This window comes from Acomys russatus, chromosome 2 (genome assembly GCF_903995435.1).
Source record: "Acomys russatus chromosome 2, mAcoRus1.1, whole genome shotgun sequence".
Classification (NCBI taxonomy): Eukaryota; Metazoa; Chordata; class Mammalia; order Rodentia; family Muridae; genus Acomys; species Acomys russatus.
The window spans coordinates 91729562-91754921 of record NC_067138.1 but is presented as its reverse complement, the minus strand read 5'-3'; the positions used below and the strand labels follow the sequence as shown (position 1 = coordinate 91754921).

The 25360-nt window shown below is 42.1% G+C and overlaps 1 protein-coding gene across 1 annotated transcript in view; it reads right to left on the bottom strand.

The window, feature by feature from the left end:
* The window catches only part of Adamtsl1 (ADAMTS like 1), a 915031-nt gene extending 889996 nt beyond the window's left edge, over nucleotides 1–25035 (bottom strand). Inside the window, exon 1 of the mRNA XM_051163985.1 lies at nucleotides 24840–25035. Within this exon, the coding sequence (XP_051019942.1) occupies nucleotides 24840–24926 (87 nt within the window). The 5' untranslated portion in view covers nucleotides 24927–25035. The remainder of the gene's footprint in view (nucleotides 1–24839) is intronic.
* Between the last annotated feature and the right edge of the window lie 325 nt (nucleotides 25036–25360).

The window sequence follows — 25360 nt, the reverse complement described above, 5'->3', positions numbered from 1 at the left end:
TAATAAACAAAACTAACTTTAGGACATTTTGTCACTGCATAGTTTTGAACAAACATTTAGTTATTTCATTATCCATCAATCATGTATAAAACTAGATGTGCTAGGTATCTTAGTCACTGTTCTATTGCTGTGAAGGGACCTCATGACCAAAGCAACTCTTATAAAAGAAGTCATTTAATTAGGAACTTGCTAATAGTTTCAGAGGTTTAGTCCATTAAAATTACGGCAGGGAACATGGTAGCATGCATGGACCATTTTTATTCAAACCACCACAGTGTACATATAGTGGACAGCAAGCCAGTCCTCAAGCTCATATTCACAATGTTCCAGGTGCCAGACATACGCCAAACCCATGTATCATTTTAAATTATAAATATTACAAGTGGGTGTTTTGAGATGAAACAACAGAAGTGAGCTAACTTCCATGTTAAGACATGGATAATCAAAAAAAAAAAAAAAAAGTGGAAAGACAGGATTTTGGAGGAAAGTGATATTTAAACTTTGGGCGAGAGAGATGAAAACGCAATAAACAATAAGCTAAAGGGCCTCCCAACAGAGATCATGATGGAGAGTCCATGGAAAGTGGCAGGAAACACCATGGGGTACTGATTCAGAAAAATAACTCCAGAAAATGTATGCACACACAGATCCAGAAAATTCAAAATATCAAAAAATGCTTAATAGACCCAATGCAGGCAATAGCCTGTCCAAAGCTGATCTGGTGGCACAGATCTAAAACATCAGCACATAGAGGCTGGGACCAGACAAGTTCAAATGTCAGGCCAACTTGGGCTATATAGCAAGACATTTTCTCAAGTAATAAGTAGACAAAATGGTACTGCCTAAGTGAAAAGATGGTTACAAAAGAAATGCTGGCTAGTTTTACGTCAACTTGACACAACCTAAAGTCATCTGAGATGAGGGAACCTCAATTAAGAAAATGCCTCCATAAAAATTGGGCTGTAGGCAAGCCTGTGGGGCATTTTCTTAATTAGTGATGGGTGGGGGAGGGGCCAGCCCATTGTGGGTGCCCACAGCCCTGGGATGGTGGTCCTGGGTTTTATGAGAAAGCAGGCTGAGCAAGCCATGAGAAGCAAGCCAGTAAGCACCACTTCACCATGGTGTCTGCCTCCAGGTTCCTGCCCTGCTTGAGTTCCTGCCCTCGCTGCTTTTTGTTGAGTGATTATTAATATTTGATATTGGTTCATACTATTTGTAATGCGGTGGTTACTCTTTAACTAGCTATTTACCCAGATGACCACACAGAGAGACTAGGACTTATTTAACTAGCCTAGAGCGCAATACTGAGCAATAAATACTCCATCCTAAACCTCCAAGCTCATAATAGCTTCCTCCCATTCAGATATCTCACATTATACTTACTTTTAATCATATCCTAGGTCCAGTTCATTTCTCCTGATGTTTAGTCCTCCCCTCATGGCTCCTCTCCTATTTCCTCTCCTCTTTCTCCTCCCCTCTCTGGACCCAGAAGTTCCACCCTATTCTCTGTATTGCTCCGCATTGGCTAGTTGGCTTTTATTGGCAATACAGAGAACAAATGGCAGGCATGTTCACGCAAACTTGAAACAGGAGACACTTAGAATGTGCATCGCAATGCAATGTCCAGATTGAAACCGTATACTGGGGTAGAGGAATCAGCATTTGAATGAACAAGGGTAAACTGCAACATAATGCCGCAAAAACACAATGCTGAAAGCTTTTCATAGTAGACGATGAGTGAAACAAACCCTTTTTCCTCCCAAGTTGCTTAGGTCATGGTGTTTTACCACAGAAAAGACATCAAAGAAAAGTGAACTAAGCACTGCTAATATAGGAAACCCCTAAAGCACAAAAATAAACAAGAGAGGGTGGAAGGGTTTAGAAACATAAAGCAAGCCGATAAAAGCTCACAGAGTGAATTATCAATATTCATCTTGAATCCCCCCCCCCAATAAAAAGATATGGGCTAAAACAAGAATAAAAGATAGGGGCTAACTGAAGGTCTCTTTTTTGTTAGGTCTAGTCCCCATAATAAGATGTCAATGGAAAACTCAGTCCACTGCTTCTACACTAAAGAGGTTGGAAGAGATACCATATTGTTTGGACCATAAGATGCACTCCCCCGCCCCCCGCCGAAAAAAAGAGGGGGCCCATCGGCCATCAACAAAGAGGTTACTTACTGATGTCTTCAGTGTGCCTGCAGAGGAGTGTGTGGGTGGGAACAGGAAGAGGCATGGAGAAGAGAAATCCCTTTTTACACAGAGCTCGGTCTCTGTCCCCCACTTCCCCGCTATGGTGCTGATCTAAACTGAAGGCCAGTCTTAGCATGCTGGGTAAGCAGGTGTGTGTCAGTTTGCTGCAGGGAGTAAGGTGGGGGAGGGTGCAGTAAAATGTGTAGCAATAAGGAAGTTCTAGCTACCATTTGTCCCTCTTTGACTCCAGTGGGGCCACATTTTGGGGTTTCCAGAAAACTAGAAAAGTGTTTGAGTCTCTAAGTCTTTCCTCCTGTTGAGTTAACAGATTAATATTACCATATTTTTTATATTTTTATAAATATTTTATTATACTAGTACTAATTTGGTTCAGAATATATTTTTCTTGTTTTACTACTCTAAAAATTGGGTGTGTCTTATGGTTAGGTGTGTCTTACAGTCCAAAAAATACGGCAAACCATGTAAAGGGAACTCTGAAAGAAGCAGGAGTAGCCTTTCTCAAATAGAATACAGTTTAAAACAAAAACTGTAAAAGCAAAACTGAAAGAAAGAAAAAAAATATTTTTACTATCTAGCAACGCAGGATCTGGGGCAGGCATGGTGATTGCTCCTAAAGTTCCAGCTATCATGGCTACTTGGGAGGCTTAGGCAGGAGGATTGCTTAAGCTCAAACTTGAAAAATAAGAAGACCTTACCTCAAAAAGAAAAAGAAACACAGGAATCAGCTCAACAGGAGGAAATGACATCATGGCTACAGCCAAGCATAGAATGCGGAGAGTAGACTAAAGGTTAGACTACACTACAGTAACCACTACAGACACCCACTTTGCTCAAAGAAGAAAACATCTAGATCACCACCTCAAGAAAAAAAAAATCGACAAAGAAACACTGCAGCCAAACTGTTCTAAAGCCCAAACAAAAGACATTTGCATAATACACTATTTATAGTCTATTGACTTTCTAATTTTGTTTGTTTTTAAAAAATAACTTCTTACCAAGGAGGAAGGCTATCATCAGATTTGAGATCGTCTTGTCTCAACTTCTTCACTGCAGAGAATCCACCTGCCTGTGGGATTAAAGGCATGCACCTACCACCACTCAGCTCACCTGAATATTTTTTTACAAAGGTCCCAAGAACATTGATCTTTAAGAAATGATAATGTGTATGCTGGATACTTATATGCAGGAAAAAAAAAAAACCTGAATCTGTTTCTCTTACTGTATACAAAAATTAACTCCAAACAGACCAAAGATTTAAATGTAAGACCCCAAACTGAAAATATAGACAAAAATTTTCAGAACATTAACCACGGCAAAAAAAAAAAGTCTCTTGAATATTACCCCAATAAAAAAGAGAAGCATTCAAGAAATCACCTCTCTCTCTCTCTCTCTCTCTCTCTCTCTCTCTCTCTCTCTCTCTCTCTCTCTCTCTCTGTGTGTGTGTGTGTGTGTGTGTGTGTGTGTGTTAATAAAACATTTTGTAGCAAAGGAAGCAATGAACAGAGAGAAACTACAGAATGGAAGAACAACAGATCTGGAAACTCTTCACCTGATAAGTTCTTAGAACATACAAAGAACTGAAAACCCTATTAGAAGAACCTCGATTAGTTGTTCAGTGCTGAGTGGTCAGCGCTGAAAACATACCTACAAGCAGCAGGTTATGTTTAGTAATATATGTATATACAATTAATGAAAAAGGAGGAGCCAGGCAGTGGTGGCTCACACCTTTAATCCCAGCACCGGGGAGGCAAAGGCAGGCAATCTCTGTGAGTTCAAAGCCAGCCTGGTCTACAGATGGTGTTCCAGGAAACCAGGGCTACCCAGAGAAACCCTGTCTCAAAAAAACAAAAAAGAAAAAAAAAGAAAGGAAGGAAGGAAGAATTTCAAGAGAGGGAAGGGGTATGGGAGAGTTTGGAAGGAGGAAAAGGAAGGGAGGAACATCGTAATGAAGTCACAATCTCAAAAGTGAATAAATAGTGAAAACTAGTGGAAAAGGTTCAGGAGATGTGGGGATGGGTCCTACGCTGCATGCCATGCAAGAATGAGGACCTGAGCTCATTGAGCAGGCAAATGAAAGCTAGGTGTGGCCGTGCACATCTGTAATGCTAACATTGAAGAGGAAGGGGACAAGTGACCCCACACCCCTTGTTCCTAGCCAGTGCAGCCAATCAGTGACCTCCAGGTTCAGTGAGGAGACTCTGAACAAAATCAGGGGAGAGGTGAGAAAACAAGACACTAGATAGTGAGTCCCTGGTCTCCTTACTCATGTTAAAGCCATATCCCCTACACACACAAGCACATGTGCACGTGCATGAACACATGCATGCACACACACATACACATGAACACTAGTAAGGATGCAGAGAACCAGAACTGTCAGACACCGTTGGTGACAATGCAAATTAGTATGGCCTTTATGAAAAACAGTGAGGTGGCTCCTCCCTCAACAAACTAGAAAGAGGCCTAACACAGCATTCAGTGATCCCACTTCTGGAAGATATTTTTTTTTTTAATTTTTAAAAATTATGTCAATGTGTGAAGATATCTACACTCACATATTTATTGTCACACTATTCACGATAGCCAAATAAGCGATCAACCTAAGTGCCCACTAATGGATTAATAGACAAAGAAAAAGTGTGAAAAAGTGTGTGTGTGTGTGTGTATGAGAAGAGAGACAGAGAGAGAATATTTATAGAAATATTAGAAGAAATAAAAGCCTGACATTCCTAGAAACACAGATGGAACTGTGGGACAATCTGTTAAGTGAAATACACCAGCAACAGAAAGACAATGTATCATGTCCTCATTTATTTGTTTTGGTTTTGTTTTTATTTTTTTATGGTTTTTTTTTTTGAGACAGGGTTTCTCTGTGTAGCCTTGACTGTCCAGGACTCACTTTGTAGACCAGGCTGGCCTCGAACTCACAGCGATCCGCCTGCCTCTGCCTCCCGAGTGCTGGGATTAAAGGCGTGCACCATCACAGCCCGGCTTATGTCCTCATTTATCCGTAGATTCTAAAACCATGATGTCAACAAAATAACGAAACCAATAGTGGTTCCCAGAACCTGGGAGGATGATGAGCGAGGGAGAGCTAGAGAAAGGATGGTTGGTGGATACAGGGGACATCAGATGTCCCCACTGAAAAGATACATACCTGTCTGAGGCAAACTGATGATATTGACCTGAGCATTATACATTGCATACATTTGGCAAATACTCCCATATACCATGCAGTCACTATGTCAATTGAGAATAAGAACAAATTTTAAAAGGAGCATTTCATACTATAAACAGAAATGTCTGTTTGCTTTAGAATTTATGCTTAAGTGGTACCAACCCCACTAAAGCATACAAGTTTTCATTCTATGGATTTTAAAGAAGTCTCAAAGAATTCCCGACTACTTTGTTCAAAGTCATGCAATTCACGAGTTGTGAACAGTGTTTGGATCCTAATCTACTGCCTCCCTTTCAGTATGTGTCCCACCTATAACCTAGTCCATGCGCCATGCCATGCAGCCACCAAGTGACATGTGCAGTTTACCTCCCTACATATAGTAACAGTAAAGTGCGCACACAAAAAATATGCTATTTCTTTCTTTCATAATCCTGGATTGCACAGGAATAAAAAGAATTATCACCATCACATATTGTCCTCTACCTGACAGATTGCAGTTAAAGTAAACCATACAAGTTCTTAGTCCTGTAGACTTCATTGGATCTTCAAGAAACGAGTTAGGATGCCACTGAGATTTCATCTCAATAATTAGGTTTCTGAAAGGAGCCTATCAATTTCATATTTTAAAGAAAAAGCATTGTTTCCTAGAATATAAAAATTCAAAACCTAGATTGTCAAAGCCAGGTGTCTCGTCTTTTGTACAGAAAATGAATTATATAAAATATGAAATGGAATACTCTGTTTATAGCAGTCTTACATGAAAGCAGCCCAGTGTCCACCAAGAAACGAAAAGATGAATAAAATGTGATATGATTGGCATGCGCAACTGAGTACTATTCAACCTCCAAAAGAAAAAAACATTCTGGCACATGCCGTAACATGCATGAAACTTGTGGACATAATGTTAAACAGATAAGCTAGTCCCAGAATTTAAAAAAAGAGATCGTATCACCCTTCTTTTATAATGAACCTCAGGTAGCAAGTTCAGAGAAAACAGAATGGCAGTTGCTAGGAGCTGAGAGAAAAGCACTGTTCAGTGGATATAATTTCCACTTTGCAGGATAATGAATGCACTGGAGATGGGTAAGCAGTGCAGTTAGCATCCTTGAGCAGGGCATTTGGGAATGGCTAAGGAACTGGCGTGATCACCACCATGACCCCTTCAATGCAGAAGCGGGTGCCAGCTGTGGCATCTGGTGTCCTCTTACACTGGGCCTATTGAACCCCACAGTGCATGCAGGATTCTGCTTGTGTAACTTCCAGGTGTAGGGCACAAAGGAAGTCCTTGCCTGGTGTGGGGATAGAGCTATGAGAGAGGAGTTCTTTGTTCCCTTTTGTATCTAAAGGGGTCTACAGGGTGATGAGCCCAGGATCTATCTTCAGATGTTTGTTTTAGCTGTCAGAGGGGTTAGAATCACAGTGTGAAGTCCCCTTGACCCCACCCCCACCCCCAGACAATTTCTAGAGAGAAAAAAAAAATGAAGTCATCATTTATTTTTTAGGTAAAAGCAGCAACAAGCCTGCCTCTCTTGGACACATACATGCACTGTGGTGTTGAGTTGAGCCATGTCCATGATGTTCTATATCTGGGCATTTCCCTTATCGGGAAGAAATCGATCATGAGAAATCGCTTTCTAAACAACATCTCATACAGACTTGCACTTAATTTCTGCGACTGATTCCTTGGACTGTTGAAGAAGCTTTAAATGGTGCAAGAGTTAACCACCTAAGAGAACAGAATAATACAGTAACAGGTAAAAACTGGCTAGACAGATTAAGGGGGAAGAAAACACCCCCTCCAAGTAAACAGTTTCTTTATTGTTTAAAAGCCAGAAACGTCCTTAGCAGCTGGGTATCCTCATCCTTGCCAGTGGCCAGAGATATCTGAAGTATTAGGGACCTCTAATCCCTGACATGGTTCCTAAGTTATTTTTAGGGTAGCCTCTTCAGAGGGGGGCATTTTAGGGCAGCCTCTTCAGAGGGGGGCATTTTAGGGCAGCAATACAGGTCTACTGATCAAGAGACTGGACTTTTTGGCCTGAGTAGAGACCTAACATTCCAGTTGAAAAAGGTTCATGACCTGGCTTAAGAGAACACCCCTTGGGAAGGCAGCACCTCCCCTACAAAGGCAGGATTGATTCATTCCATGTTAAAGAGATGGGTGAAATAATGAATTATTCCTTTAATGAGACATTGTCCTTTTTCTTCCCAGAGTCCCCTACCGCATCCACCAACACAGTCCCTGCAAGCTAAGCTACCAGTGAGTTCTACCTATCTTTCTGAGTCTAAAATGCAGCCTTTCCTCCCTCACCATCTTTTTCTTTTGGATGCTAGGCAGAAGTGCTGCATCCTTTTTCTGAGACGTTGAGCGACCTTCCCTTTGCTCTAAAGGCACGCTCCTCCCTTGCCATGTGGTTGTTTGCAATGGGTCTCCATGCTAGTAACTGAAAAGTCATAGCTTTTTTTCCTTTCTCTCTTTTATTCTCCTCCTCCAGGAAGTGGCTAATATTTACAGGGTTTGTGCCTGCCTTGGGGTTGGAGGTGAGGGTCTTTCAAATGCTAATAAAGTTGTCCTCAAGCTTACAAAACAAATGGGTAACAGAGAAAAGAATGGTTGTGACATAAGTTTTAAATTGTATATATTTTTAATTAATGAGTGTCAAAGTTCATTTTAAATGCTTTCACAGTCGTGTCAGGTTATTTCTTCTAAAGTATACACATAAAACACACACACACACATCACACATCACAGAAACATCTAGACCATGCCCCAGAAGTCTCAAAAAAAAAAAAAAAGAACCTAATGAAAACAAAACAAGGAAGTAGTGTTCTTGGAATAACATGATAGTTAATACCCTTGAACTTGATTTGAGCAATAAAACGTAAGCAGAGCAACAGCCATGACCTCTCAGAGGAGAGACTAGGTAGAGCAGCTAGCTCCTCTCCCTGGCCTGTTGCCTGTCACCTGTGGCTCGGAGCTTTCCCCAGCATGGAGTCTTGTCCCAACACCATGCACCCACACGTGGCCACAGGGAAACTCCCCCATGTTTGTGATGGTGAGCCCTCATGTAGCTGCTTGCTACATACTCTAACCTCTCCGGGCACATATGAGCTTCACAGGGAAAACTATAAACATGAGCATCTGGTTTCAGCTGACATCAGAAAAGTACCTCATAACAAGCCACCTTGATTCCCAAAAGAATGCTCCCTGTGATCATTTTTCATAAAATGTACAGTATTTTAACAGTAACTATTAACAGTTTCCAAAAATGTCTTTCCATGTACTCACTGTGTGTGTGTGTGTGTGTGTGTGTGTGTGTGTGTGTGTGTGTGTGTGTGTGTGTGTGTGTTGTTTGGCTGGTTTCTGGGAGAGCTGAGAACATCCTAAATAACGGCACGGCACGCAAAGCGTCTCCTTCCTCACCTCTGAGAACCCAGCAACAGTAGCCCAGTCGCACGTGTGGAGAGAAGGTGTTGGGCGGCATGTACCCCGTTTCATCAAGTGTCGGGTTCCTGGACGCTGGGGATGCTTTTCTAAATCGGTATCTGTTCATCTTCCAGGGCCTGATGCCTCGAGGGGAAAATACACAGAAGCCTGTTTCCAGCAGGTCACAGGAGGGTGGATCAGGGCGGAGGGCTTTCCCTCTCCCAGCTCAGTGCCTGCCACAGAGTGAGCTGAGGCTATTCCGGACATCTGAAAGCCATTTGTGCAAAACAGAGGTTACTACAAATACAGAAGAAACTTTAAGCTGGTGGTTCGTATCTTTAGTTCATGATGTAACTAGACACTAAAATAATAGTGTATGCTCTAGTGGGGAAATACGCTCCACAGTTAGGAGATGTGCACGCGCACTCCCACCCCTCCCACTAGCAAACTGAGACCAAGTCACTCAACTTCCTAGGACTTCATTTCTCTCCTCTGTAGAGAAGACAGATCAGATTAGTGCTTCTCCAAATGTGGCCTTTGGCCCAGCCCTGTATGAATGCTCTCTGGGAATGTGGGGAAGTAATGTGGGATCGGTGCTTGTAACAAATGCAGATGCCCAGGCCTTCCCTACTTCTATTGAATCAGATTCAATGAGAATGGGTCCCCAGAATCTGCAATAAAATAGTAAGATTGCTCAGTGGGTATAAAGTTCTTGCCACCAAGCCTTGTGACTTGAGTTCTACCCCCAAATTCCACATAATGTAAGGAGGGTACAGATCATACACACACACACACACACATACACACACACACACACACACACACACACACACACACACACTCACACTGCAAAACAAAAACAAAAACAGAAAAGCAGAAACAAAAAATCATTTCCCAGCTTTTACTTGCACCGGCCACTAGTGACCTCTGGGTTGTGCAGTGTAGCAGAAATGACTTAGGCACACTGGGGTTCATGTCTGAAGCAACAGCTCTCAATCAGTGGGTTGCCACTGAAAGATCTTTTCACAGGGGTAACCTAAGACCATCAGAAAACACAGATAGTTACATTGCCATTTGTACAGCAGCAAAACTACAGTTAGGAAGTAGCAGTGTCAAAAAGTTTTATGGTTGGGGGTAGGGGGGTCACCAGTACATAAGGAACTGTATTAAGGGGTCACGCATTAGGAAGGCTGGGAAACTTTGCACTATAGCTTCTTCTAGCCACATGGATACAAGGTCATGGGCAGAGTATAAAAGAATTATGTGGGCTGGAGAGATGGCTCAGCGGTTAAGAGCACTGACTACTCTTCCAGAGGTCACAAGTTCAATCCCCAGCAACCACATGGTGGCTCACAACCATCTACAATGAGATCTGGTGCCCTCTCTTGGCCTGCAGGTGTACATACAAGCAGAACACTGTATACATAATAAATACATATTTTTTAAAAAAAAAAAAGAATTATGTAACCCCTGTGCCACCACTCCCCTACCCAAAAAGACACAGTCTCTAGTTAGGTATCAAGCTAGTACAAAATGAAGGGTTAAAACTGTCATGGAGTTAATGACTATTCAAAACATTTCCCTTCAGCTTCATCTCTGTCATGCATCAAACATACAAAAAAAGACCTAACTGTCAATCAATCACACCTTACAACCTGTTCGTGTATGTGTGTGTGAGTGTGTGTGTGAGTGTGTGCATGTGTGTGTTCATATGATATTTCAAGTCCAGATTTCTACACCATGTTATGTCCATGTTTGCTCATAAGATTGTGTCCAAACATCAAAATTGGTAAAAACAAGAAAAAAAAAATTTCTATGCTCCCTCTCTCATCACGTAGGTTAGGATGTGTTCACTTAAGCAGAAAATGGAAAGTAGACAGTTACTAAAAATGTGAAAACTATTTTAAAAACAAGTTTAGGGATGGAGAAACGGTCTGCTGTTGTGTTTGGCCACCAGAAAGCCATCTGTAAGCAAGATTCCATGCTCTGGGGAGATGGGGGGCAGGAGGGAGAGAAAGGAAGCTTCCCAACTCTCTTTGCGGTACAGAAGGTCTCAAGTCCAGAAGTAGGTCCTAGACCTCAGCTTGGCCTCTGTCCAGGCTCGATTATTTTCTTTATTGTGTTTTGTTTCATTCTTACTGTTTGTTTGGTTTTATAATATTGACAATGCTAGACTTGGATAAGAGGCCTTCAGTATCTGCGAGTGTGCCTCATACCAGAATGAATCCTTGGGATTTGGAGATGACTCAGGATAAGAAAATAGAAATAATGAAAAAAAAAAAGTAAATAGTGCTGACTTCCCGTTAAACATGGCAGGTCGGACACTATATTCTCCCCCTTTCTCTCCCAGATGTCTGCTAAAATAACAGTAAATAAATAAAGATGACAAGGGAACTGGAAAGAAGACAACGTCAGACAAAAGATGCCAATAAATTTTTGGAGTGGGAAAATTTGGTGGGGATTGTTCCTAACTAGTGGGCCTGCACTTCTGGTGAGGCTGGGGATGGCAGGACAGGTCTACTTGGCCTATGGAACTGCAGAACAGCTTTGCGCTTTGGGGTGCCTGGCGAAGTATGCCTACAGCTTGGCATATTGGCAGAGAGTCTATGTAAGGACCACTGTCAGAAAAGAATGCCAAGAAAATAGTTCAGAAAGTGTAGCCACAGCCAAACACAGTGGTGCACACCTGTTATCCCAGCCCTCGGGGAGGCAGAGACAGGTAGATCTCTGTGAGTTCAAGGCCAGCCTGGTCTACAAAGTGAGTCCAGGACAGCCAAGGCTACACAGAGACACCCTGCCTTGAAAAAGAAAGAAAGAAAGAAAGAAAGAAAGAAAGAAAGAAAGAAAGAAAGAAAGGAAATTAAGAAAAGAAAAATGGGAAGTGCAGCCATAGCAGAGCGTGAAGGAACTAAAGCCAAACGCTACAGTGAGCAGAAGTGCTATCCAGGAGAGCAGTAACTAGTAAGTGTCTAACAAAAGGGAGGCACATAAGACATCAGGGAGGAATTATGAAAAGTCCGTGAGAGTCAACATTCTCCGAGCAAAGTGAGACAGATGCACTGAAGGCCACAAATAACACAGTACAACGGACTTAAATAACCCACACCAAGGCCCAGCATCCTGGACCATTAGCATAGTGGCCAAAACACTAAGGCTGTTGGACCAATTCCAGCCCATCACTTGTGTCTGAAAATAATTTCTTGAAGCACGAATGTGCTCACTCATGTACCTGCTCACTGAGTTTGCTATCCTGCTTCTGGGTCACACTTAGGTAGCCAGGTCACAGACAGCATGGCCCCCAAACCTCAAACCTCAAAACATATACTGATATACTGTATCATATATCATCCTTTGCAGAACTTTTTTTTTCTGAGACAAGGTTTCTCTGTGTAGCCTTGGCTGTCCTGGACTCACTTTGTACACCAGGCTGGCCTGGAACTCATCGCCTGCCTCTGCCTCCCGAGTGCTGGGATTAAAGGCATGTGCCACCACACCCAGCTTGCAGAACAATTTTTTAATAATAGGCAGGGAATATATTATTTTATTTCAGATAGAACTCTGGACATCCTTAATCTCAATAATATTTTATCAGTTTTAGGATATCGTTATTATATTCTATATTTATCATTTTTTCCTTAAAATATGTATTTATTGACTTTACATCCTGATTGAAGCCCCCCCCCCATCTCTTCCCAGTCCCCTGCCTTGCACACCCCTCCCCTCCCCTTTCTCCTCTCCTCCTTAGAGAAAGGGGAGGTCCTCCGTGGGTACCAACCCACCCTGACACATTAAGTCCCTGAAGAAGCGGGATCATCTTCTCCTACTGAGTCCAGGCAAGGCAACCCTAAGGGGAACACGATCCAAAGACAGGCATCAGAGTCAGAGAGACCCCCCCCCATTCTACCTGTTGGAGGATGCACATGAAGACCAAGCTGTGAATCTGCTACATATGTTCAGGGGGCCTAGGACCAGTCCACGTATGTATGCTCTCTGGTTCAGTTGCTGGGAGCCTCCATTGGCCCAGGTTAGTTGACTTTGTTGGTCTTCTTATAGAGTCTCTAACCCCTCCAGCTCCCTCAATAGTGACCCCAACTCTTCACAGGACTCTTTAAACTCTGTCTGATGTTTGGCTGTGGGTCTATGCATCTGTTTCCATCAGCTGTTGGGTTAAACCTCTCAAAGGACAGTTATGCCAGGCTCCTATCTACAAGCATAGCAGAGTAACATTCATGGTGTCAGGGACTGGTTCTCTCGCATGGGATGGGTCTCAAGTAGCACCAGCGTTTGGCTGGCCATTCCCTCAATCGTTTCTCCATCTTTGTCCCTGCACATTTTGCAGGCAGGGCAAATATGGGGTCAAAGATTTTGTGGGTGAGTTGGTGTCCTTATCCCTCCTCTGGAAGTCCTGCCTGGCTACAGGAGGTGGCCACTTCAGAATCCATATCACCGCCCCTACCCCGACCCCGACTAGGAGTCTCAGCTAGGGTAACCCCCATAGACTTCTCAGGACCTCCCCTATCCCAGATCTCCAGCAATTCTTAAAGATTCTCTCCCACCTCTGATTTCTGTTCTCTCCCCTGGCCCTCTCCCTCACCCTGCGCTCTCCCTACTTTGATTCCCCACCTCTTCTCCCCTCTCCAATCCTTCTCCTTCCCAGTTCTCTCCCGCCACCCACTTCCAAAGCCTATTTTATTTCTCTTTCTGAGTGAGGAAGCACAATTTTGATAACTTTAGAGTGCAGATGTGGAGTAAAATTCTAGAAGGTCCCAGAGACAACAACAACCACAAAATTCAGGCTAAAGACACAGGAAGTAGATGAAAAAGTGCACTGGCCACCTCAACAACAATGAAACACAAGAAAAGTCTACAATTTAGGGGGGTGTCAATAAGGATAGAGTCGGGAAATGGTTTATTTTCAACTTAGGGCTCTATGGCATGGAAAAGAAACATCAAGCGAAGAGAACAGAATAATTTTCCAAATTAAAAAAATAGTTCAAAATGTCACCTTTACACCCATTTCTTTGTTGGAGGCTCTACAAGGATTTGACGAAACAAAACACAGAGAGTGGTCTCCTTCCTACAGCTCGGTAGGTGGCTGTGCAGGGAACAGTCAGATGGAGGAAGCAAGCAGACCTTGAAAGGAGAGACTCGGGAAGAGCAGAGGGTTGCCTGTCACTGCAACTCTGCCTCCGCATGTGGAAAGGGCATCAGAACTGTGTGATAGGTTCACAGCAGCTCAGGAGGAAGGGTGGCAGTTACATAAGTGGAGGGCTTCTATTTTAACCAAGGCTGTTACTAACCACAATTTCAAATACAGATTGCACATGAAAAAAATCTAAACATTGAGAGATAGTAATGCAACCGCTGTGTGGTACTAATCCAACCCTTTTAGCATGGCTACAACAGCAACCAGGTAATGATGCCATGTGTTAGTGAGGGTGTGCAGAAACTGGGAAAGTTGCAGCAACCCTGGGAGTTCTTCAGAGAATAACCACAGGACTAGGCCGTATGCCAAGGAGAAATGGATGTGTGTCCATACAGTACTGTGCGAAGGTTTATAGCAGCATTATTGGTAATTCCTAAAAAAGCGAGGCAAACACAAGATGTCTGTCAATAACTAAACAAAATACTCTTGTGTTTAATAAGTGAGATGTTACTTAGCCATAAAAAGGAACAATTGGCCTAAATATGCCGCAATTTAGATGAACCTTGGAAACACTATACTAAGCAAAAGGAGCTGATTTCAGAAGCCCACATATTAAAAGATGCCACTCATCCCAATGAATAATATGGATTCATGTTAATGAGTACCACAGTGAAAGGAGACTTATCAGGTGCTGTGGTTTGAATGAAAATGGCCTCCTTGGCTCATATATTCGCATGCTTAGTCCCCAATGGATGAACTACTGGGGAAGAATCAAGAAGTCTGGCTTTGTTGCAGGAGATGTGTCACTGGGGATGGGCTTTGAGGCCTCCGCTCACTGCTCCCTTTCTGCTCCCTGTCAATCATGCTGTAGAACCCTCAGCTCCCTCTCCAGCACCACACCTGCCTACATGCCACCCTGAGCCATACCATGATGATAGTGGACTAACTTTCTGTCAATGTAAGCCAGTCCCCAGCTTAATACTTTCTCTGAGAACCATTGTCAGGGACAGTGTTTCTCTTCACAGCAATAGAACAGTAACTAAGACACAGGGATATCTTATGGAAACAGGGTTCCAGTTTTTAAATGTTTTTTAATGTTTCTTATTTTTTTGCCTAACATACAAAGAAATAAGTCTCACTTTTTCATAAATGCATATTGATATGCTTTGCAGTGATTTCGAGGTACCAAAAAGTGTAAAATCAAACTTGGTATGATCACACGTATCTGAAAATCTAACAGAACTCACTGAATTATGCATTTGAAGTAGGTGAATTTATGTGGTATGCAAGTTGCAAATCAATAGTTTAAAAGAAGATTTAAGATGTACTAGAAAACAGAATGAAGAGCTACTTAGACTGTACTAAGTATAACATATGCATTCTACCATTGACTTCTATGTGTTAAAAGACAACTAAAAATGAAGAAAGTGAAGTTACAGAATACTGGAATTCAATAAAATGCATTAAGAAATCACATTCACATCAGACTTGAGTAACCATGAGATAAATAACATATCAAAACCCCTAAAGGCTTAAAAGTGGTCGTCTAATATTAAAGAGGGCAAAGTATATTTTGAGGTCCATGTTATTACTAGGGATAGAAATTTTCACTTAGTAGAAATTTTTGTAAAATGATATTTGCCAATCTGAAAGAGTTCTCTTTAACACTTCGGTATATATCAGTACCAAAGCTTCAAAACAAGTAAACCAAAATCAACTGAACAAACGCACTCTAGATGGTATCTTCACTGTCTCTATCTCTCAAAATTTGAGGCAATAAATATATAGAAATCCAGAAATCATATAGAACATTGGAAAAGTGCTCTCAACCAGGCTGACTTCATTGATATTGACAGGCCATTCACACAAGACAGACTGACCAAGGAAGAACCTAAGGTTGTAAAGACACTAATTCTTTTCAAATACACATAGAGCATTTGCTAATAATAATCATTTCTAAGCCCTAACACAAGTGTCGATAAATTAGGATTCAAGTTGTATAAAGTATCTCTTCTGTCCAGAAGAAACTACATTGGAAACTGAAAACAGAGAGATATTTAGAAAATCCTCAAATACTTAGTAGCTAAATAATGCATTTCTAAATGCCAACGTATCAAAGAGAAATAAAAGGTAGATCAGAAAATATTTCAGGCTGAAGAAAACTAAAAACATCAGAATGCACGACAGTGCCACTGAAGTAGCATGGAGGGAAATGTCTGCTATTAACCACCCATGTCTGCAATAAATACCCCATCTCAGTGACATCACTGAAAATCTAGAAAAATAATGAGATGAAAGCACATAATAGAGTAAAAAAGGTTAATGAAGATAAAGTAAAGCAGTGAGACAGAGAGGAATAAATCAATAACAGAGAAAATTCACAACACAGAAGGATGAGTCTGGGGCCTGGCAGATGGCTCAGGGGTTAAATACTGCTCCAGCAGGGGAGAGGACCCAGGTTCAGTTCCCAGCACCCATACAGTGGCTGTCAATTGTCTGTTTACTCCAACTCCAGGGTTTCCAAAACCCTCTTCTGGCCTCTGTGAGAACCAAACTGCAGGTGGTACCCATACATATGTGCAGTCAAACATCCATGCACATTAAAAATGATGACTTAATAACGTGGAGAACATACTGAGCATATTGACCAGGAAAAATATCAGGCACGATGCTATGATCTAACTAATAAGAGTGTTACACTTGATAAGAGGATGTTATGAATTACATTGTGCCACTACGTTAAACAACTTACTTGAAATTAGAAAATATGAGCAACAAACCACCAACACTAATCCAAGATGAAACAGGTCATCTGTAAGGCCTGTCTTCTCAAGAAATTAAAATCTAGTTATGAATTTTCTCACAAAATAAACTCTAGAGCCAGATGGTGTCAAGGCTGGACTTCCAAACATATGAGGAAATACTCACAGGCAAGCTTTTCCAGAATACTGGAAGTTGAAATTATTTCCTTACTTATTTAATGAGGCCAGCATTACCCTGATACCAAAACCAAAAAAACCAAAAAAATTAAAAATAGACTTTCTGAATTAAAAACAAAAATTTAATTAAAAATATTTCAAAGGGGCTGAGAGATGGCTCAGTGATTAAGAGCACTGACTGCTCTTCCGGAGGTCCTGAGTTCAATTCCCAGCAACCACATGGTGGCTTACAACCATCTATAATGAAATCTGGTGACCTCTTCTGGTGTGCAAGTGTACATGTAGGCAAAACAGTGTAAGCATAAATAAACAAATAAGTCTTTAAACAAAAACCAGAAAAATATTACCATGGACATGGATGCAAGAAATATAAAATTTAATAAATCTAATCCAGTAATTTTTAAAGTTTTTTAAACTATCTTATTGTGTGGATGCTTTGCCTATATTCATGCGGTACCCAAGGAGACCAAGAGAAAGCATAAGACCCCCTGAAATTGGAGTGGCATGGATGCAGCAAGTATTCTTAGCAGCTAAGCCATCTCTCCAGCCCCCCCAACAATACTTTCCAGAATAATACTGATATCACAGTGTTTATCTTGATGGACCTTTGAGATGCCTAGAGGATGAGGAGTCAAAGGCCTCAGCTTGTGTCTCGGGGCAGCTTCCAGTGAGCATTGCCAAGTGAGACAGTAATGGAAGAGGAAAAATGCACCCTAAATGAGGGCAGTACCATCCAGTAGGTACAAAGACAAAAAGAAATCCAGCCAGCACGTGCAAGCCCCAGGCTTCCTGAATAAGTGTATCTGTCGCTACTGTACCAGATTCCAGCTTCTTCAGCCCTTCCATGAGGACACACCAGGAACTAAGCTAGGATTTTTCAGGCTTTCGGTTCTTGATTGAATAGCCACTGAATTCTCTGTCTCGCTAGCATTCACACAGCAACCATTGGACTTTCCAGTGTTCAACTGTGTAAGTCAATAGTCCAGCTTAACACACAGACACACAGACACACACACACACACACACACACACACACACACACACACACACACACACGGTCTATTCTCTAGACAACCCTGATACCATGATCAAATTGAGTTCACCCAAGGAATAGAATAACAAATTAAAAAGAAATATACATACATACATACATATGCTATGAAGTCCAGGCTGGCTAATACCACAGCCTTATAAAGTGCTAGCATATACCATGGCATCTACCTTTAAGATTATTTGTGATTTCAAAGCTCTCATCTAATGAAAAATGAAATGAATTAACTCAGCCATTAGAGGGAACATACAAACAATCTACAGCCCCTGTAACATGCTATAGGAAATCCTGTTTCCCTCCCCACAGATCGAGAACAAGCAAGGCTAATCTGGTTATATCATTACTGCCCAAACCTGAAGTAAGGACTCCAGCCAATGTTATTTTACGAGAAAAATTAAATTCAGGATTTGGAAAATGTATTTACATATGTCATGGCCATTTGTGTAGGAAGTAGCAAAATGCTACCCCACTAAGTGGCATGTAGCTACTTATAAATAACAAAATAAATCACAAAAGCCTACCCAGTAAGTGAGTTTAGTAAGGCTTTAGAACACAATATCAATATTCAAAAACAATCATATTTTTACAGACTAAAAAGGAGAAATGGAAACTTAAAGTTAAAGAGCATCAATATTTAAAATACCATTAAAGATGAAATGTGTAAGACTAGGAGTACAGGCTGTGGTGTGCCTCTTTCCCTCTATGTTTGAGTCCATGGGTTGTAGTCCCAGCACAGGAAGGAGGTGGGGAAAGAAGAGTGAGGGACAGAGACCAGAAGGGGGAAAGGGAAAAAATGAAAGAAGGGAGAGAGAAAATTCAACCAAAACATAGGAAATATTTGTACACTGAAAAATCATCAAATGTTACTTAGAATAACCACTCATATAGAAGTATACAGTATCATGGACCATAAGACTTGATCTTGCTAATGGCAAACCTCTCAAAAGCAGATCTAGAAATTAAAACACTTCCGACCAGCTCTCTGCCTGCCTTAAAAAACAAAACAAGCAAACAAACAAAACTAATGGACTCATATAGCATGCACACAGGATAGCTAGATCAAAGTCCTTAAGAACGAGGGACGAAATTAAAGAATTGAACGTTTGAGTCCAAGTCTTCTGATCAAAGGGGTACAAATCAGAGCACTTGCCGGGCATGTGTAGAGATCCTGTGTTCAATCTCCAGTACTACACAAAAATAAATGTCATTTTAAAAATATAGCAATACAGTAGCTAGAGGCAGTAGGTCTACCAATGCACTAGAACACAAAAAGGAATCTGAAAATAGACCCATGCATACGCAAACACTGAACTGATGAAGGCGCATAGACAATTCGATGGAAAGATGATTTGTTGTGAGTTGCACAACAGTTGCATATCCTGATGAACGACAAACAGAGCCATCTTCTGCATCATATATGAAATGTAATTGCAAATGGAACATACACTAAATAAAAAACCTAAAGCTATTAAATGTCTGTAAAGTGAAACCCTGTGCCTCTGAACCACGCAAATATGTCTTAGAAAGGAGCAAAGTCAAAATCTCCTTTAAAACAATTCACAAAGTCCGATTCCATCAAAATTAAAACATCCCTGTGGTCTTGTCAATTTGGTGCGATTCAGGATCACCGGGGAAGCATTTCTGTGTGAGTACCTGTGGAGACATTTTCAGAGTGGTGTGCCTGAGGTTGGGAGACCCACAGATATGCACTACAGTTGCATATCCTGATGAAAGACAAACATCGAGCCATATTCTGTATCATATATGAAATGTAACTGCAAATGGAACATACACTAAACTGTTCTCCATCATTACTTCAGCCTTTTGAGAGCAGAGTTCTTTCACAGTTCTTACATCCTTATATCCCCAACACAGTGGACACTCAATAGGCATTTGGTGAGCCACATTGAATATTGTAGTACAAACCTTGCTGATGACCTCTGTGAAAGACACCTACTGGTTCTGTCTATACACCAGGATCCCTAAGGCCAATATGGCTACAATCAGAATGTGAGTTCTCTAAAGAGCTGATAGACCAAGGTGTAACCCAAAAGTGGGTACATTTCAAGCAGCTAATTTAGTGTTTATTGTGGTGGTTTGTTCTCATAAAGCACAGTGTCAATTGGGAACCCAAACATCATTTAGTTTTGGTACACTTTCCTGCATTAAAGCCAGGCCCAAGAGCAGCTTCTGCCTCAAACTCACAGGCAACCCTAGGAGCTGGTGGATAAGAGGAAGGAAGCTGAGGACCTGTGTCTATAGAATCTCTCTTGGCTTTGCTTCCGGACTGTGACACACTGTGTCAGCTACCTCATGCTCCTGTCATCATGCCTCTCTGCTGTGGTGGCCTGTACAGAATCAGTGTGACAAAAGACACCTTTCTGTTCTTAGGTTGTTTTTGATAGATGTTTTTGTCACAATAAAAGGGAAACGTTACTAAACACTATCCAAAGGCATTATTCAGAAAAACAAAAAGACACACCAAAGAACTTGCAAGAAAACAAATGTAAAACATTGATTTGGTAGAGACCTATGGCCAGAATATATAAAAAATCACACACACACACACACACACACACACACACACACACACACACACACACAGAATCCCTCACAGTCAACAGTAAGAAGGCTAGTAACCCAATAATGAAGAGATTTGAATTGCACCATATTATACACTCTAGTGACTCTCGATGTGACAGTGGTTCTGTAAAGTTAGCCACAACACAGTCACTGTTTGTGTGAGTACTCTGAAAAGCTCATTAAATTACCCAAGTGCTGCATTTTCCAAACTATATTTCCACATCAATGTATGCTTGATTGTGAATGGTTTCTAAATAAATTAATGGGAAAATGCTCAACACATTTAATCACTAGGGAATTGTAAATTAAAACCAAGACCAAGTTATCATTATTTGCATGGCTGAAAGGCCATCAGGTGTTGGCCAGGATTGGAAGTCCAACTCTTAGGTACTGCTGCAGAAGATAACAAATTCTATAGTAGTTAGTTCCCTTCACCCACACGGATGCCTGAAACAAGAGAGGGTACCAATGTGACTTCCTGAACGTGTTTGTGATGTAAGAGGTCAATAGTAAATAAACAATAATATTAACATAATAGTAGCTTGTTTTAAGTTTTTAGAAATTATGGCTTGTTTATTTCTGGAAATTTTCACGTATTTTCAGGCCACAGAAATCAAACCTATGGATTTTCAAGGGACCAGCTCCTCTACAAAATTTTGGAACCTAGGTTTCTTAGAGAGTTAGACATCACCTATGATGTACATGAGCCATTAAGCTACTAACATTTATTAAGAGACAAATGTAACCAAATCTCTATATAAAGCATGTGCACAAATATTCAGTGAAACTTCATTTATAGAAGCCATAGAGAGAAGGCATGTACAGGCTCTTGATAGGTGCAAGCTGATAACACAACAAACTGTATGTCAACCATCCAAGAACAAAAGGCAAAATATTATTGATACATATATCCTACAGCATGAATGATCTCAAAATAATTATGCGGGGTAAAAAAAATAAAAATTCAAATCACATAAGTGATAAGATGTATCATTCCACTAACAGAAAATACAGAGTGTGTGATTTTTATACTAACAAAACATGGTTATTTTCCTGTTGATTTTGGCTTCACATAAGGATGAGAGGGAGGTATTTGCAAAGGCCATGACAAAATTTTGTAAATATGGTGTCTATGTTAAAACTTGCCGAGGTTTCTATTTTAAACATAAACAGATTACTATATGCCAATTATATCTCAAAATAATACTAAACAAACAAAAAGACTGCCTCTGGGTATTACAGCATCTGAGCACAGGAGATTCCCTGCATAGGGCAAGCAATGCAAGTAGTAGATTTCTTTTTTCAAAGCCCTGAGTTTGTCTTTATCCATGCAGAGTTGTCATTATTCTGGAAAAAAATGAAAGATAATAAAACAACAGCAATTACGCACCACAGATAAAGACACAAACAAGGTCCTTCATTGAGAACGAATCCAAGAAACTATGAACATTTTCTAGATTTCTCAGGGACTATTCACTTCACTACTGAATTCCTAAGGACACCATTCGAAATACTGCCTTAAATAAAACTGTTCTTTAGTTTGAACGAAGCATCACTGACTACGGAGTGCCATTTTGAGGCAGTAGTAATGGACTGTGTTTATGACTGACATGTCACTTGAGCACCCATATCTGTGCAGTGAGTTGCTGGGCACATCCTTATGTGGGAATAACTTGGGTAGAGAGTTGGATTCAGCTTATGAAATGAAGTTAATCAGTAAAATGACCAGCTTCATGGGAACCTAAGTAGTGAGCTGAGCAAACTAACAAAACAGGAGAATAAAAGGCAGAAGCAAAAAGAAATAACTCCTGAAAGCAGAAAAAAAAAAACAAAAAAATAGAAACACACAAACAAAATCAAAGAAGAAATGCTGGATTTCCAAACAATTCTCACATAAAATGTAATTGTTCTTTAACTACTGGTGGTGTTTGGTTAGAAAGCAGGTCTCAATGGCCTCACTCCTATTATGGCTTCAATGGAGTCAAGAAAGCTCTGATAACACTAGTGGAAATTCTTTCGTGCAGTGAGTGTTTTAATTGTAAAAGCACAAGGACTTTGCAAATTCCTAACAATCTTCAAATCTTATGACAATGGCTATTGGCTGGGGGAGTGATTTCCTTTACTTCATATTAAATATCCTCCCATTTCTGATCTGCTTCGGCAATTAGAAAAATGTCCACGTGTGCTTTTTTGCCAAAGGAAGACAATACACTGTAAAAATCAGCTACTGCAGTAACTGCCCCAGCAAACCCTCAAAGGAATCTGGACTCTCGCAGGATACACCAGAGTCCGTTTACCACCTTAAACTCTGCTCTACCTACTCCTGACAGTTCTACCAGCCTCCTCAGGTGGAGAGCAGCTCTGAGGAGGAGCAGGAGAAGTCCATTCAACACACAAGGCCCCAATTTATTCTTATAAGCTTCCTCCAGGAGGCATGGTTGTGCTGCAGGACGAGGAGAGCAGGTGTGTGGTGTTGGGTACATCAGTTTGCTCTGAATGCCAAGAAAGCACACAGTGACTTTAAACATGTTTGAGTAAGCAAAGTGCGAAAGCATTTGAAACAACAACAACAACAAACCCTACAAGTCTAAGAAAATTTGTTAACGGGCTACTCAACACCTCTGTTGCATTCAGCACAGGCAAACAGCTTATACAAACCTCAAGGGTGAGGTAGAATTTCTATGCGTGTGAGCATGTTAAACAAGATGATGAGGGGTTGTCTTGATTTGCTTTGAGGACCTGTCTGGTATTGGCAATACCTTGGAGAAAGCTGGCCAAGGCCCTTCTATGCACCCAAGAGGAAATGGAAAGTTAAGAGCCTGGACCAATGACTGCTAAGAGCCAGTGCTACAGTTCATGTCAAGTCTGCCGTACTTAGGTTTAAGCCCTCTGCATTGTTCGTAACTGGGAGGCACATTCCTGTACCAACTGCTCACCTCAGGACAGGGCATTTTCGAACCATGGTTTTCAATCTAGCAGTATAGTGCAATCACGTGGGAGCGGTTTGCCCAACTCCTCCAGGAAGATAATGTAGTCCACCTGTGACTTCCACATGGCCACAAGAACTCCCATAGGTAGGTCATTCGGCTAGGCTCTACGGCTGAGAAGCCTGCCGTGAATCAAGGACAGCGGGCGCAAAGCATGCTTATAACTAGCATTGTTTCTAATATGTGCAACGTCAATCTAGCTGGGCATCTGAAAAGTTCCGTTTCTGACCATAGCATCCTGTAGCCCAGTCTGCTCTGGGCCTCTCAAGGAGCATTCATAACCTGACCCTCTCTGTCTCCAAAAGCATACCGCTGCCATGAAAATGACCACTAACACAGAGATATGAAAACGGATTTCAAAACATAAGTAAAAGCAAAGGAAGGAAATCCCCCAATTTAGACAAGTCTCCAGAAGCAAAACAGAGGAAAGGAGGCTATCTGGCGATAATTCCCGCCAAGAGTATTTGGGCACTTTCCCAGAATTACCAAAGTAATCCTGTAAAAATGACATCTATGTAGACTAAATTATGAACAAGCTGCCCAAGTCGAGGGTGCAAACTAAAAGTTACCTGACTTCGAAAGCAATCCAAAAGTGCCTCACATTTTGACACGACTCTATTCTCGTTCCTTAGGGTCTTGTAGTAATACCACTGTGGAGCTTATATTCTCAGAACCCTTCAAGCAAGCCTGAGGAATCCCCACTTTATATGTGGCCTTGCAAACATTGAGGGAGGACTTGGAAGGGGTGTGGCCAGGACCAAGCCTCCAGAAACTCCAGGGCCCCACCCCACCCACCATCCTGGCAGGCCCACCTGTGGCGCAGTTCTCACATCTTAAACAGCCCTCCCTGAACACAAAGTGACTCTGGGTGACTGTGTCAGCTGTCGGAAGAGTTGAAAGAAGGGTGAATGTTCCAGTGCCCAAGCCTCTCTCAGGAAAGCAAGAGAACCAGACTCAGTGAAGGGCTGTCTAAAAGGGCTCCCGGTTGCAGACTCTGGGGAAATGACAGCTCCTAGGCTCAACTGCCTTCTTCTCCCATGACTCTCCCCAGCTGGAAGCAAAACTTGGGCGCGGGAGAGTAACAGGGACAGGGTCCCTGGAAGTTATGCCCACAGCTTGACCCCCCTGGTTTGGAGCTAGACGCCATCACCCGCTTTAGCTTCAACCCTCAGCACCTGTCCCAAGCTCCCTAGATGGCTCAGCTGGGAGACTGAGCTTCGCGGAAGATTGCTTTCCTAAGTGACACTCCCTGCTCCCCCAGAGGCAGGGGTGAAAAAGAGTCCAGGAGGGTTGGAGGCGCACTGGCTTTCCCTACCTGTCCGGCGACACAGAGGAGGAACCAGGTGCCACCGATGAGACGAGCCAGGAAACCTGGGCGATTACGCGCCACCAGCCACGCCATGGTCCAGGCGGAGACACAGAACGTAGCGTACTGGTCAGTGGGCGCGTCTCCCCACAGTGGCCGCGCTGCCGGGCTGCTTTGAATGGGAGCGCTTGCGCCCGGCTGGGGGCGTTCCGCGTGAGTGCGGCAGTCCCCGCCCGGTGGCTCGACGACCCCGCCCCAGCACCCTCCTGCCCCTCCCTCTAGGGTCAGCCAAGCTCAGTCAGGGCTGCACCATGCGCATCTCGGAAACGCTAGCCGGGCTGCAGTTGCTCCTATTTTCTTGATTTTTAAAGGAGGGTCCCGGCTGCCCTCCTTGCTCGGGTTTGGAGCGCCACCCTGCCCACCCCTGAGAAGAAAAGGTCCCCTGGGTGCTGGAGTTTCACTGTGAGCCTTTGCTTAGGTCCCGCCCCAAAGCAAGCTCTCTCTTATAGGCTGGTGTTCTAGGGGCCCTA